At 40.6% G+C, this 14,107-nt stretch overlaps 1 protein-coding gene across 4 annotated transcripts in view; it reads right to left on the bottom strand.

Annotated features, from left to right (window-relative positions):
• The window catches only part of rgs7b (regulator of G protein signaling 7b), a 458,499-nt gene extending 449,684 nt beyond the window's left edge, over nucleotides 1–8,815 (bottom strand). For 3 of the 4 annotated variants that reach the window (XM_078557261.1, XM_078557263.1, XM_078557262.1), the window contains exons 1-2: nucleotides 8,606–8,815; nucleotides 7,649–7,774 (exon numbers count right to left, since the gene is read on the bottom strand). In XM_078557261.1, coding sequence (XP_078413387.1) covers nucleotides 7,649–7,732 — 84 coding nt within the window. In that variant the 5' untranslated portion in view covers nucleotides 7,733–7,774; nucleotides 8,606–8,815. The remainder of the gene's footprint in view (nucleotides 1–7,648; nucleotides 7,775–8,605) is intronic. The other variant, XM_078557260.1, reaches the window with a different exon arrangement.
• Between the last annotated feature and the right edge of the window lie 5,292 nt (nucleotides 8,816–14,107).

Below are 14,107 nucleotides of genomic sequence, written 5' to 3'. Positions count from 1 at the left end.
AAAATATTACTCGTGTATAAGTCAACTCCCTACTTTTTGGCTAAAAATTTGGTCTCAGAAACTTGACTTTTACACAAGTATACACAGTATCAAAAAATAAGTCAGACAACAAAGTTATGAGCTAACAATTTTTAATTTTAGAATCCTAGTTAGCAGCACTTAACCCTTGAATATGCAAGTGATTAGTAAATGGGCTTAATTAATGAAATAAATAACAGAAGTTACAATAACAGTTCAGTAACGTAATTCAGCATGAATTGGTCACTGACAATAAATTTACAATTGAGGTCAATATTTATGATTGATATAATGTGGCCAGATTAATTTAGGATCAGATTCCTCAGGTTGAAGATGAGTTAACAGTATTATATAGGCTGTCTATCAAGTATTTTAAATCTATATGCTTATACTGAAATGACATCTTCCTTAGGGGCAGGTGTGAGTGAACTGATTACCTCGTCTATCTCTGGAAGGATGGTGTTATCCTCCTGACATGTCAGCATGATTAACCTCAATTCATAGAGGTGCTGTCTGTTTCTCCTGGGTAAATTCACCTTCCTGGAGCTGTATCTAAATTAGGTGGTTTTTTTTTATTCTTTCACAGGTGTGGGTGTTGTTGGCAAGGCCAGCATTTATTGCCCACCCTTAAATGCCCTTCAGAATGTAGTGGTGAGCCTCCTTCTCAAAGCACTGCAGTCTTTGTGCTATAGGTACACCCACAGTGTGCCATTCCAGAATTCTGACCCAGCACCGAAGGAACAATGATATATTTCCAAGTCAGGATGGTGTGTGACTTTTAAAGAGAACTTACAAGTGGTGGTGGCCCCAATGCGTCTGCTGCCCTTGCTCTTCTAGGTGGTAGAGGTCGAGGTTTTGGGAGGTGTTGTCAAAGAAACCTCAGCAAGTTGCTGCAGTGCATTTTATGGGTGATACATACTGCGACCATGCATTGGTGGCGGGCGGAATAAACGTTTAAGGTGATGGATGGGCTGCCAATCAAGTGAGCTTCTTCATTCGGGATTTTCTTGAGTGTTGTTGGAGCTACACTCATGCAGTGAAATGTAGATTGTTCCATTACACTTCTGACTTCTGCCTTGTAGTTGGTGGAAATGCTTTGGGGAGTCAGAAGGCGAGTCATAGCCTCTGACCTGTTCTTTTAACCATAGTTAAGTTTCTGCTCAATGGTGACTGCAGGATTTTGATGATTAGGCATCCAGTGACTGGTAATGCCAGTGAATGTCAAAAGGAGGTGGTTAGATTCTCTCTTGTTGGAAATGATCATTGCTTGATACTTGTGTAGCACAAGTATTACTTGCTATTATGAGCCCCAAACTGAATGTTGTCCCGGTTTTGCACCATGTCTGCATGATCCACTTCACTATCTGAGGAGCTGCAACTGGTGCTGAACATTGGGAAATCATCAGAAAATATCTCCACTTCTGAGCTTATGATGGTAGGAAGGTCATTATTGAAGCAGTCAATGACAGTTGGGCCGAGGACATTGCCCAGGGGAACTCCTGCAGCTATGTCCTGGGACAACAACCACAACCATCTTCCTTCGTGTTAGGTATGACCAGCCAGTGAAGAGCTTTCCAAATGATTCCCATTTTACTAAGGCTCCTTGATGCAACACTTGGTCAAATGCTGCCATGATGTCAGGGGAAGTCATTCTCATTGCACCTCTGGAATTCAGTTCTTTTGGCTATGTTTAGACCAAGGCTGAAGTGAGGTCTGGAGCTGAGTGGTACTGGTGGAATTCAAACTGAGCATCAATGAGTGGATGATTGGTGAATAAGAGTCAATTGATAGCATGTCAACAACACCTTCCATCAATTTGTTGATGATTAAGAGTAAACTGATGAGCAACAAATGACCAGATTGGATTTGTCCTCTTTTTTGTGAACAGGGCGTACCTGGGTAATTTTCCACTTTGTTGGATACATGTCAGAGTTGTAGGAGTACTGCATTAGCATGGTTGGTGGTGCCACTAGTTTTGAAACACAAATCTTCAGCACTGCAACCAGGATGTTGAGGCCTATAGCTTCTGTGTATCCAGTGAACTCAGCTGTTTCTTAATGTCATGTGGAGACTGGTGGAGTCCTCATGAGCAGGCTGAGATGTATCATCTACTCAGCATTCCTGGATGAAATGGTTGCAAACGCTTCAACTGTGCCTTTTGCATTCATGATCGGGGCACCACTATCACAGAGGATGGGAATGCTCATGAAGCCTCCTCCTCCCATTATTTGTTTAATTTTTGCACCACTATTCACTACTGGATGCAACAGAACTGCAGAGCTCTGCTCTAATCAATTGGTTGTGGGATCGCTCAACTCTACCTAAAGCATGCAGCTTCCACCATTTAGCATGCATATAGGCCTGTGCTGTAGCTTCACCAGATTGGTACCTCATTTTCAGGTATCAAGGTGCTGCTCCTGGCCCTCACTTTTGCACTCCTGAATGCACCAGGGTTGGTCTGTAGCCTTGATAGTAATACAATTCTGCTACTACTGATGGTCCACCTCACCTCATGGATGTTCAATTTTGTACTGCTAAATCTGTTGTGAATCGTTCCCATTTAGCACAGTGGTAATGCCACAAACAATAGAGGGTGTCCTCAGTGTGAAGATGGAACTTTTTTCTCCACAAGGTCTGTGCACAGGTCACTCCTACCAACATTGTCTTGGACAGATACATTTGTGACAAATAGATTTGTGAGGGAGAGGTCAAGTAGGTTTTCCCCTTGAGTTAGTTTTCTCGCCACCTGCCACAGGTGCAGTCTGTCAACTATGTCCTTTAGGACTCAGCAAGCTCAGTCAGCAGTGGTGCTACCAAGCTACTCGTGGTGATTGACATGGAATTCCCTTATCCATTCTGTGCCTTTGTTATCCTCAGTGCTTCTTCCAAGTGGTATTCAACATGGGAGAGTACTGATTCATTAGCTGATGAGAGCAGTAGGTAATAATCAGCAGGATGTTTCCTTTCTTATGTTTGACCCAACACCATCAGACTTCATAGTCTTCAGAGTCAATTTTGAGGACTCCCAGGACCACTCCCTCATGATTGCCATCTCTGGTGGCTCTGTCCTGCCCAAGGGACAGAATATGCTCATCATGATGATGGAGTAGACTGGAATGTTGCCTGAAAGGTTTTATTCTGTGATTATGACTATGTCAGGCTGTTGATTGACTGGAATGTGGGACAGCTCTCCCAATTTTGGCACAAGCCCCCAGATGTTCGTGAAGAGGACTTTTCAGAGCCAAATTGGCAGGGTGTGCCTTTGCCGTGTCCAAATCCGATGTCTAGGTTGATGCTATGTGGTTCACTCAGTTGTGTTCTCATTATAGTTTGTCGAAGCAATTTGGTAGAACTAAGTGGCTTGCTAGGCCATTACAGAGGACAGTTAAGAGTCATCCACATTGCTGACTTAAATCTCGCTTTCCTGAGAGAAACTTGTGTATTTAAGTAGCACACTTACATCTGGCTCTAACTGGCTAGTATAACTTTTGTAACCTTTCCCTCTTTAATGGAAATGTATTTTGATTTTATAGGCACCCTTCTGCATACACATGACAAAAACTCCCATGTCTTCTCCTAAAAAGTTTACTCTAAGAACTACTAAAAAAAAACTGCTAAACTAATAACTAAGGGTTGAAGGCTGAGAACAAAAAACTGAACTTCAGTGTCAAAAATACTATCTTATATACCTTTAACTTCCAAATAAATAAACTCAATTCTACAAATAAACCTGAATGAGACATGCATTGGAGAGTTCAACCTTTCTGATGTCAATCATCTCACATGGCCTTGCCGGTATACCTGATAGCCTCCAAATGAATGAAGCACTAGTACCTAGACTTCCCAGGTCACTTGTTTATGACCTAACTACTGAGTTCTAACAAAAGGGTTTCACACAAGTCCGGATAAGGTAGGGCATCTTTCTTCCCCTTTTAATATGCTATATTTGGAACTGTGGTTTTAATGGCTAGTTTTCTATTCCCGGTAAGGAATGTTTTGTTTATTTAAGTGTTTGTGTTTTAATTATCCGTGTCTTTTCTTGAGTACAAACTCCAACTTAAGGTCAGATTTCAGGTAATCTTTACAGAATTTCCTCACTGGATGTCCCAAGAAAGACCTTGGGACGTTCATTCATTAATTTATCCATTTGTCAATTTGAATACTCTTGGAAATGAGCATATGTCAACATCTTCAGAAGAAGAAAGGAAATTGGAAAGTGCATAAGGTACTTTGCTTCACATATTATAAGAAGTGTATTGTACAATATTGAAAAATAACCATTACTTACGTCCAACTTGAAATTCTCATTGATTTACGTGGTTTCAGTTAGGTATGTTTTAATTTGATTACATAATTTAGTAAATATTGTTAAATTGAAAACGTTATATGGTTTACATGAATATTAATTTATCACTACACTACTTTCAGATCTACAGGAAATTATTAGTTTCAATTCTGATATGTGAATGACACCCTTCACTATTATATACATATATGTTTATATATATATATGATATATAGGAAATTGCAATTTAGGAATTATAAACAAATGTATTAACCATATTATCTCATGTGTACGATAACAAATTTGAAACAACAAATACAAATGCATTCCCATATATAACCATTTCACTGTGGAAAAGACTGGTTATTTGTTGCTCATGGAAATTCATTCATTTGCTCTTCAGTATGACTACAGCATCTCCATGCTGCCATCTACTGGGACATCCTTAGGTCTGGCAGTAAAGTGAGCTTTCCAAATATTTTATCCAATTGTAAACAATGCAGTTTTGTGCACGTCACACAGCTGGATTAGAACAATGTTAGTCATTTACACCAGTTAAGCAGCTTTTCATCTGCTTATGAAGTGTAAAGGCATCATTTTGTTTTGTGGTTTGCCTCTTATCTACTATTCCCACTAAGTTATCAGGTTTCTCAAAATCATTGGCAGGAAAATTGCAGAAGCGGATCTTTTTGGTTGACAGTCGTGAAATTCTACAACGGAGTTGTTATTAATGACCTCTTATCAGAAGGAAACATCCATCTTAATGTTCTCTGTTTTTGTCAACAGGGGTTATATGCTGGTCATTGACAGGCAGCATATCTACAAGTGAGTCACTTGGTACTGTGAGCAGTGATCTTGGGCTTTACTGACTGATGTTAAAAAATGCTACTATGTATATGTCACTAATCATTTGTACCAATACATGTTAAAACAGAAACATTGAATGTGATTGTGCAGTGCAGTACTCTTTTGAGATATACGTATAATGACCATATTTCTACTTCTATTGCCTTTACAAACTAATGAAAAATAGACAACAATAAATCACAGGAGGTCTTTGACTCAATAAGTTTTGCCTCTAAACCAAAAGTCTCATGTTCAAATCCCACTCCAGTACTTGTTAACCACGGAAGAAACGTTCATGATGTAGTTCAATTGGTTGATAATCAGCTGTTAATCCTTCCTCACTAAGGGAAAGATGTGTGAAAGTATGAAACATGTAATAAATTAAATACAGCTCACTTCTTAAGAAAATGCAAAGAGCTGCATAACAGCTGTGTTTACTATTGAATGTTTTCTTTCTAAATCTGCACTGTCCCGATTCCTATGATCTACTTATGAATTCCAACTCAAATTCTGCATAATTTCTGATCAACAATCGGTGATCACTGTGGCCTTGGTAGACTGCTACTACTGGGGCAGGCAGTTCCCTTCTGAAGACAGACTGCATTTCAGTTAAATTAAGCTATCTGCAAATTATTTCCCTGATCTGGTACTTAAAAATAAAATTCAAAAATGTTTAAGTTCATCAATAAAAACTTTTCATCCAGAATATAAATGCCTTTGCTACTTTAAACACCTAGGCAGAGTATTTTCCCCTCGTCAGTGATAAAGAACGTTAACACTCTACAGTAGAAACAGCAGCTGTGCAAAACCTTGCTCCAAAAATGTAATTCATAAGAACATAAGAAATAGGAGGAGTGGGCCATTCAGCCCCTCAAGCCTGCCCGGCCATTCAATAAGATCATGGCTGATCTGCCCCAGGCCTCGACTCCTCTTTCATGCCAACTCCTCATAGCCCTCAACTCCCCGGTATTTCAAAAATCTATCTACCTCCTCTTTAAATACTTTCAGTATCTAGCCTCCACAACTCTCTGGGGTAGAGAATTCCAGACATTTACTACCCTCTGAGAGAAGAAATTCCTTCACATCTCAATTTTAACTGAGTGCTCCCTTATTCTGTAACTATTTCCCCTAGTTTGAGATTCCCCCACTAGGGGAAACATCTTCTCAACATCTACCCTGTCAAGCCCCCTCAGAATCTTGTACATTTCAATAAGATCACTTCTTATTCTTCTAAACTCTAATGAATAAAGGCCTAACCTGTTTAGCCGTTCTTGATAAGTCAACCCCTTCATTCCAGGAATCAGCCTAGTGAATCTCTTTTGAACTACCTCCAATGCCAGTATATCCTTTTTTAAATACAGGGACTGTACTATAAACTGTATTCAGTACTCCAGGTGTGGCCTCACCAACACCCTGTACAGTTGTAACAAGACTTCCCTATTTTTAAACTCCAACATCCTAGCAATACAGGCCACATTTGCCTTCTTAATCACTTGCTGCACCTGCTTGCTTACCTTTTGTGTTCCATGCACAAGACCACCCAGATCCCTCTGTGCTGCACTTTTTTTAAGTCTCTCTCCATTTATATAACAGTCTGCCTTTTGATTCTTCTTACCAAAGTGCATGACCTCACACTTTTCTACATTAAACTCTATCTGCCAAGTTTTTGCCCACTCACTCAACCTGTCTATAACCCCTTGCAGATTCCTTATGTCCTCATCACCACATGCCCTCCCAACTATTTTGTATCATCAGCATCCTTGAGGCACTCCAATAGTTACTTCTTTCCAACCTGAAAAAGACCCATTCATCCCAACTCTCTGTCTTCTGTTAACCAATCCTCAATCCATGCTAATACATTACCCGCAATACCGTGAGCTCCTATCTTGTGCAGTAGCATTTTATGTGAACCTTATCGAATGCCTTCTTGAGTACAACACAGTGGCCTTCCTCTATCGCAAGCGTACTGATCCTCAGCGGTAGAAAGCTCTGGTGCAGCCGGACTTGTCCAAGCTCACCATTTCAAGTTCACGTAGCACACGTGCTCGCTACAGCCCCGTATTTGTGGGCATGTGGCAACATTAAGAGCTGTGCCAGCTCTGGCTCACATTTGTTTTGCCACCTGTCACTCCAGACTCGTCACGAGAAATCGGTCTACTGCGCCCGCAGACCAGCCACAGGGTTGCGACCACCGCCAACAAAGCCCCAGGCTCCGACAGCGTTTGCACACACACACACGTAGTCCGATAAATGGCCTCTAAAAACATTCTCTACATCTGTTCAGAATTGCAATAATCAGCATGCAGCTTAAACCGATCCCTCAATCACCAGGGGACATGCTGGGAATACAGCAACCCGAGCTAAATTACTATTTTACTCGTCCCAGCCACAACCTTAAAAATCATCGGACCCAAACAACGTGCTGCGCGTCGTGGCTTTAGGAAGAGGTTGCACCGTCTGCCACAAGTCTCACACACACACACACACACACATGCCAACCTTTCTGTACACCAGCATGTTAGGTGATTCGTCCGCCGTGCCGTTGTTACTGGCGTTCTGTCCATAACTATTTCCTTGAGCCATAGCAAGATCGGCCCCAGATGCCGTCGGATTCCTGATTTTTCACTAAGGAGATGAGAAAAATAATTATTATTTGAGAGAGGCGCCAGCGTCATTATAATAAATGAAGTAGCAGCAGATGTCAATTCCGGACATAGCTGAGGGAAATGTGTGTATACCAACACAAGGGGGGGAGGGGGGGAGCAGACAGCACTTCATATAAACTTAGATTCTAAATCATTCATGATTTTATGACAGCGGATTTAGAAGCTAATCCATTACAAAACCACATAGTGGTCTTTGCCCTGATTTGTGCCTGCAATAATGCATACTAGCTGGAAGAAATGGAAAGCACAAGGGAACAAACCATCAGAGGTTTACAAACAGTTCTCAATAATGCATAAAAATACAAGCAGATTGCAACAACAAAAAAACAATGACCGGGATTGCACTGCAAGTGTTCAGTCCAGTGCACGTTGTCCGTGCTTTTACAAGTGCTGCCGTTCACACTGCGAGTGCATGCCGCGGAGCCTCCTCGGAATAAGGTTCCACATTAAATGCTCGCGTACAGCCTACGGTGTGGAGAGAGCTGTGCATTCAGATGCAGCGGGGAGGCACCGAAGCTCGGTGCACAAGAGTGGCGGCGGCGGCGGCGAACCGCAGCCAGCCCGAGCCCTCAGAGAGCTTCAGCACCATAGACAGCGACCGAGCCCCGGCGAGAGAGGAGCGGGCTGGGAGGGAGGAGAAATAAAACGCTGGTAACTACAGTACCGCGCCTCACTATCAAAGGCTTTGCTTCTCTCTTTTCCTCTCTCGCTATCTTTTGGAAGCTTCCCCCCTAGCCCCCCCCCCCCCCCTTCTCTCTCTCTCTCACGACGAGCCCGTTCAGTGATTTACCTCAAACACAGCGCACTGCACAACAAGAGCTAAACCTCCTGATTTCTGCAATGTTCTCGTCCGCTCCAGATCCCGGCCTCAGATTATTCATTGAAAGGCTTGCGGATTGTTTGCAGCGAAGCTCGGGTTTTCTCTCTCTCTCTCTCTCCCTCTTTCTGTGTCTCTCAACCTTGTTCCTGGAATGTGTTGCAGCGCGAGCCCGCGGTCCTCGCTCCCTCCCCCGCGCGCTCTCTCCCAGTTGTCCCCCCACCCCGCCCCCCTCGCCTCTCTCTCTCTTTCTCGGAGAGTGCACTGCCGCGCGCGACCACCACGGCACGCGCACGCGCTCCAGGGACTCGGACCCAGCAGCAGCAGTAATGGTCCAGTCCATTTCGCAGAGCTGTAAAAGGGCAGGAATTGTTCTCATTCACTAGTGTTGCATTTCTTAAAGTTACAGCCAGTGAGCTCGAAGCGACGAATGTTAGAGGAGTTACATAAATGCAAGTCGTTGGCGTCACAAACCTGTAATATTTTTTGTTATTTTTTTTTAAAACTTCGGTGGCATTGCTCACCGTTGAGTCACATCGTGTATTATCTTTGTCAGGCCGGCACCATTCGAGTGTCAGATTCCCTGCCCCCACGCCCTCGCCCTCTCCACATGCAAAACATTTACTTCTCTGTCCCGCTTCATCGGTTCTCCCTCTGCACTTCTACGGGATGCCCAAGAAGACGGTCTGTCTACCAGGCTCCACCTGTACTGGGATGGGAACCATGTCCCAGAGGAATGGGTAAATACGGAGGTTGCGAAGGCTTTGAGCTGGTAAGATGGGGGTGGGAGGGATCCACAGGAAGGGCGAGGTAGGAGGATATTGATGGCAAGGGAGTGAATAGAGTTATAGAATAGGAGTCTAAAACGATGGTTAAACATAAAGTGAGTGGAAAAGCTATTAAAATGATATAAACTGTGCAGCAATTCACACAGTGTCCACAATAAAACATGAGGCAATCATGTGTTGGGAGAAACCAGACATAGTATGGAATACTGAGATATATCCACAGAAAAAAAAATCAGTACTGGGAATTAAACAGATAGACAGAATAATACTAAAGGTAATAATAGAGAGATGGCAGAAATATTAAATATTTTGCTTTGGTATCAGGGAAATAGAACAGATGGACTTGACATTGGACAATGAGACGAGTAATGAGATCATGCATTTAAAATAAAAAAGGAATGGTGTATTGAATAAATAAACTAATCAAACTCAAAAAGATAAGACTCCTGATCAGGTGAATTGCATTAATGCATTTTAAAGAAATCTAGCGAAGAGTTAAGAAGCGTTACTACACATATTTAACAATTCATTAGAAAGATAGTGCCAGGGGACCTGCAGATAGCTAAACTAATACTTATATTTAAGAAGGAGGACAGAATATTTGCAGAGAATTTTAGACCAGGCAGCTTAACACTGGTGGTAGGATAAAAATGGAAATCTTACCAAAGAAAATAATGGAAGACCATCTAAAAATAAAAAAATAAACAATAAATCATCAGCATAGATTTCAAAAGTGAAAGCCTTGCTTGACCAACCTTGTTGGATTTTTTTGAGGAGTTGTCAGAGAGAGTAATCAATGGGAATGCAGGAGATGTAATTTATCTGGATTTTCAAAAGGCCTTTAATAAGGTGCCTGTAATAAACTAATGGATAAGGGTACAGAATGTGGAGACAGGGGGTCAAGGGGCAGAATGGATTGCCAGCTGGCTTCAAGACAGAAAGAAGAGAGTGGGAATTCTCAGTGTGGTGTTCACAGTGATAGAGATTGGGTAGTGGTGCTCCACAAGGATCAGTGCTGGGACCACTGTTCTAAATTTATATGAAATATTTGGACTTTGGAATTAAAAAATTCTAAGTTTGCAGCTAACACGATCTTTGAGGGATTAGTCAATACTGAGGAGGAGTGCAACAAATTACAAGAATTCATTAATAAACTTGCAGAAAGGGAAAAATAATTGTCAAATTAAGTTCTACTTAGATAAATGTGAGGTATCATATTTTAATAGGAGTTTGCTTACTGCTTGGAAGGTGCTAACCTAGGTGGGGTGGATGAAAAACTCATGGCAGCTACGCCTTAGATAATTATTTTGGTAGACCGAGATTACGTAGAACTTCTTTTGTTGTAATTTTAGAAATGGCTATTCATCGGCAAAACCAAACCCCTTCCAACAAAACACAAATTGTTTTATTCAATCAGCAAGATTTGAGTTTCAGAAGGCCAGATAAGGCCAAGCCGAAAAGATCCCGAATGGAATTAAAACAACATGTTGTAAAATATTAATAAGATTAGTGGACCTCCCATGGCATGACTCATGGTAAAATGGATGATGATGATGTGCTGGGACTTGGTTTTTATTTGTGTGGACATTCGGCAGGTGCCGTTGCTTTGATGAGTTACCCTGAGGTCAACCTCATTTACCTGTGATGCAAAAACGAAAGAAATTGAAGAAAAGAAAATTGGGCGAGTTGTAAAACAGGTTGCTGAAACACTGTAAGACGATTTGGGCCAGTGATATTCATGGAAACAATGCCTTGTTAATGCTCTAACTATAACGTCTGCCTTCAGCTAACAGTCAAGTTCAAATAAAGGCTTTTAATAAATCTTGAAGTAAATATGGATATTATTGCAAAATAAATAATTTTTGTTTTTTTTAACTTAAGACCTTGTTTGAGATATTAGGATTTTCATTTACTGAAATAAACTGAGATTTTTGTTAAAACATTGTGAGTGAAATGTTGATATTGCAGTTTTGCATTATAAATATTTACATAGAAATTCCTGTTCTAATGATTTACAAAGGGAATTTTTATTGTAACTGTTAAGATGAGAAGCCTTACTTGACAAGAGGAAATAACTTTTGTGGATAGTAAGTTAATGCTATATGCAACGTTTTTAATAAATATGTAGGAAAAGAGTAAGTTCATCAGTCCAACACTTCAAATGGAGAGTCGCCTTGGGATGGTGTGTGTCCTGGAGAATCACTGTTACAGTGTTACAGCTCTTCTCTGACCAGTGTTACCTCTGTGCATGGCTCTCTAATGAGAACATGTGGCATATGTGAATTTACTCTTCAATTTTCAATCCCTTTGGATAGAATTTTTTTTTTATGCTTGCAATTCATTCCTGAAATCTGCCAATTTTATCTTGTCCTTAGGTTTAAATTTAGTTAATGTCTTTCACCTCTTTGTACAGGCAATAGTTTGTCCCTCCAATATAAAATACAAAAGACCATTGTCCATTAGTGCAAAATAGGGAGGTGTTTTCTCACTTAGAATATATTCCAGGCCAAGATTTGTAGGATTTCAATGCAAGATTAGCAATAAATTATATAATTTGTTATCTTAGTCACTTTGTACACCTCAAATTTAGACTGCATTAAAATTAAATAACTCCTAATATCCTACATTTATATCATGGCTGTTTCCTCTCGTAGAGTCTGCAATATGATTTTGAATTTTGCCAGTCAAATTTATATTATTAAGAAATGACAATTTATATTAGATATTACTTTTTTTATTTTCTGTTATATTTATTATAATGGACAGAAAAATTATTTTAAAAATGAAAAGAAAAAAGAACAAAAAAGAGAAAGCAGGTTAAAGAGTCTACATGAAACGAGATTAACTGATTAAATTCAAGGATATGACTGGTTAAAACTATACTCGTATAGCATTCATCATGTTACAATTTCTTCACTGAGAACCATTGGCCTCCATTATAGAACATCAGAACATGGGTTCACTGTCGGCGTTCAAAAGGGAGCTGAACGAGTTTCTGTTAGTGGAAGGCATCTTGTGTTATGGAATGTAACTGAGTGTGCTGTGTCTTGTTACATCAGCCACTTGCAGCTTGCTTGATTGCCTTAGAGGGTTGGAGATAAATTTCCCAGGGTAATTTCCTAAATTGGCTTAGGGTTTCTTTTCTCTGCTGGCTCCTTGCCTCACCAAAGAAATTGCATGACTGAGAGGGAGGGGATTAGTGGTGCATCTGGGCTACACCATACCTGGATGGGAGAAGCTAAATAGATCAGTTGAACATTTTGTGTCCTTTTTTCTATGCTTGCATGCTGATATTACATAATCAGTTTAATAATGCATGAATTACTCAAGTGTTTCCAAGATAAACTAGCAGGTGTGCCTAATATACAGTTGTTGAGTGTGTTACTCCATAAATCTGTTCATTTGACAAGCAGCGAAGAGGATTTCTAAATAAATGAGGGTTTCTCAAATGGACTAATAATCTCTTCATAACCAAGTTGATGCATTGTTTAATTAGTATAATTTGTATGTATACTAAAGAGAGAGAGAATATCCAAAGGCAAACATATCAAAAAGCATGTTAGGCCTAGGATTCTGAATCACCAGTTGACTATGAGCAGTGTGATGCAGTAACCCATTATCACCTGTAATTTCCACAGGGATTCTCCTGATCTCTTGCCATAAAATTTCTGGAAGATCTGCTGGAATAACAAAATAGACAGAGTTGCTGTCTCTTCAATCTTCTTGCTGAAGTTTCAGTGGTAAAGTGGGAGAACCCACATTGTGATTTTACTCCTTATGTTTAAAGATTCCTTTAGCTTGCTGTGTAAATATGGCAAGAAATAATAATGGATAGAAAAATATGCAGGACCCACTGGTCTCCAAGCCCAAATTCCCATTGTGAACATCAATCCCACAAAGTTTTGTTTGCAAAACCTATCCCAGTATTTGCTCAATGTGCCATGGCATCAAATAGTACCACATCTCTTGAGTAAATCCTGATTTTTATGGATTCCCAATGTGAATACCAATATGAACAAAAAATTCCTGGGATTATTTGACCTATTGGATTTCAAACACCCATAAAACAATGGGATGAGTTAGAAGATTGGAACATCTGGAATGAGTAGGTGAGTCATGTTGAACATCAGCTACATGTGGTAGTGACAGGATGGAGGAGCGTTTTTTCCCTTTTTTAAAATTGTAATTATATTTTGACTCCCTGTTTGACCTGGATGGAGAGGAAACGGAAGATCTTTGAGAGGGAGTGAGTCAGAGAAATACCAACAGGGCTGAGCTCATTACAGGAATCATAGAATGATGGAGTGGAGAAGGAGGCCATTCAGCCCATCATGCATGTGCCATTTCTTTGGAAATGCTATCCAATTGCTCCCAGTCTTCTGTCTTTTTGCATACTTCAGCAAACTCCTCCTTTTCAAGTGCATATCCAGTTCCCTGTCAAAAGTTACTATTGAACCTGCTTCCGCCACCCTTTCAGGTGGTACATTCGTGTAGCAGATAGAAAGGAAGAAATGAAACATGGACCCCAATTTTAACTCCAGGTGGATTTTGGGCAGTTGGGCAACAGGATGAGTTTGAAACTCACCCGATACCCCAGAAAACAGGCTCAGAGTATTTTAACTTCTGGAATTGCATGTGTGTTTCTCAGCATCACTTTTTAAAGTAGGAATGCACCTTTAAAACAACG

The sequence above is a fragment of the Cetorhinus maximus genome, chromosome 14, assembly GCF_964194155.1.
Source record: "Cetorhinus maximus chromosome 14, sCetMax3.hap1.1, whole genome shotgun sequence".
Lineage (NCBI taxonomy): Eukaryota > Metazoa > Chordata > Chondrichthyes > Lamniformes > Cetorhinidae > Cetorhinus > Cetorhinus maximus.
This window is presented reverse-complemented; position numbering and strand designations above follow the sequence as displayed.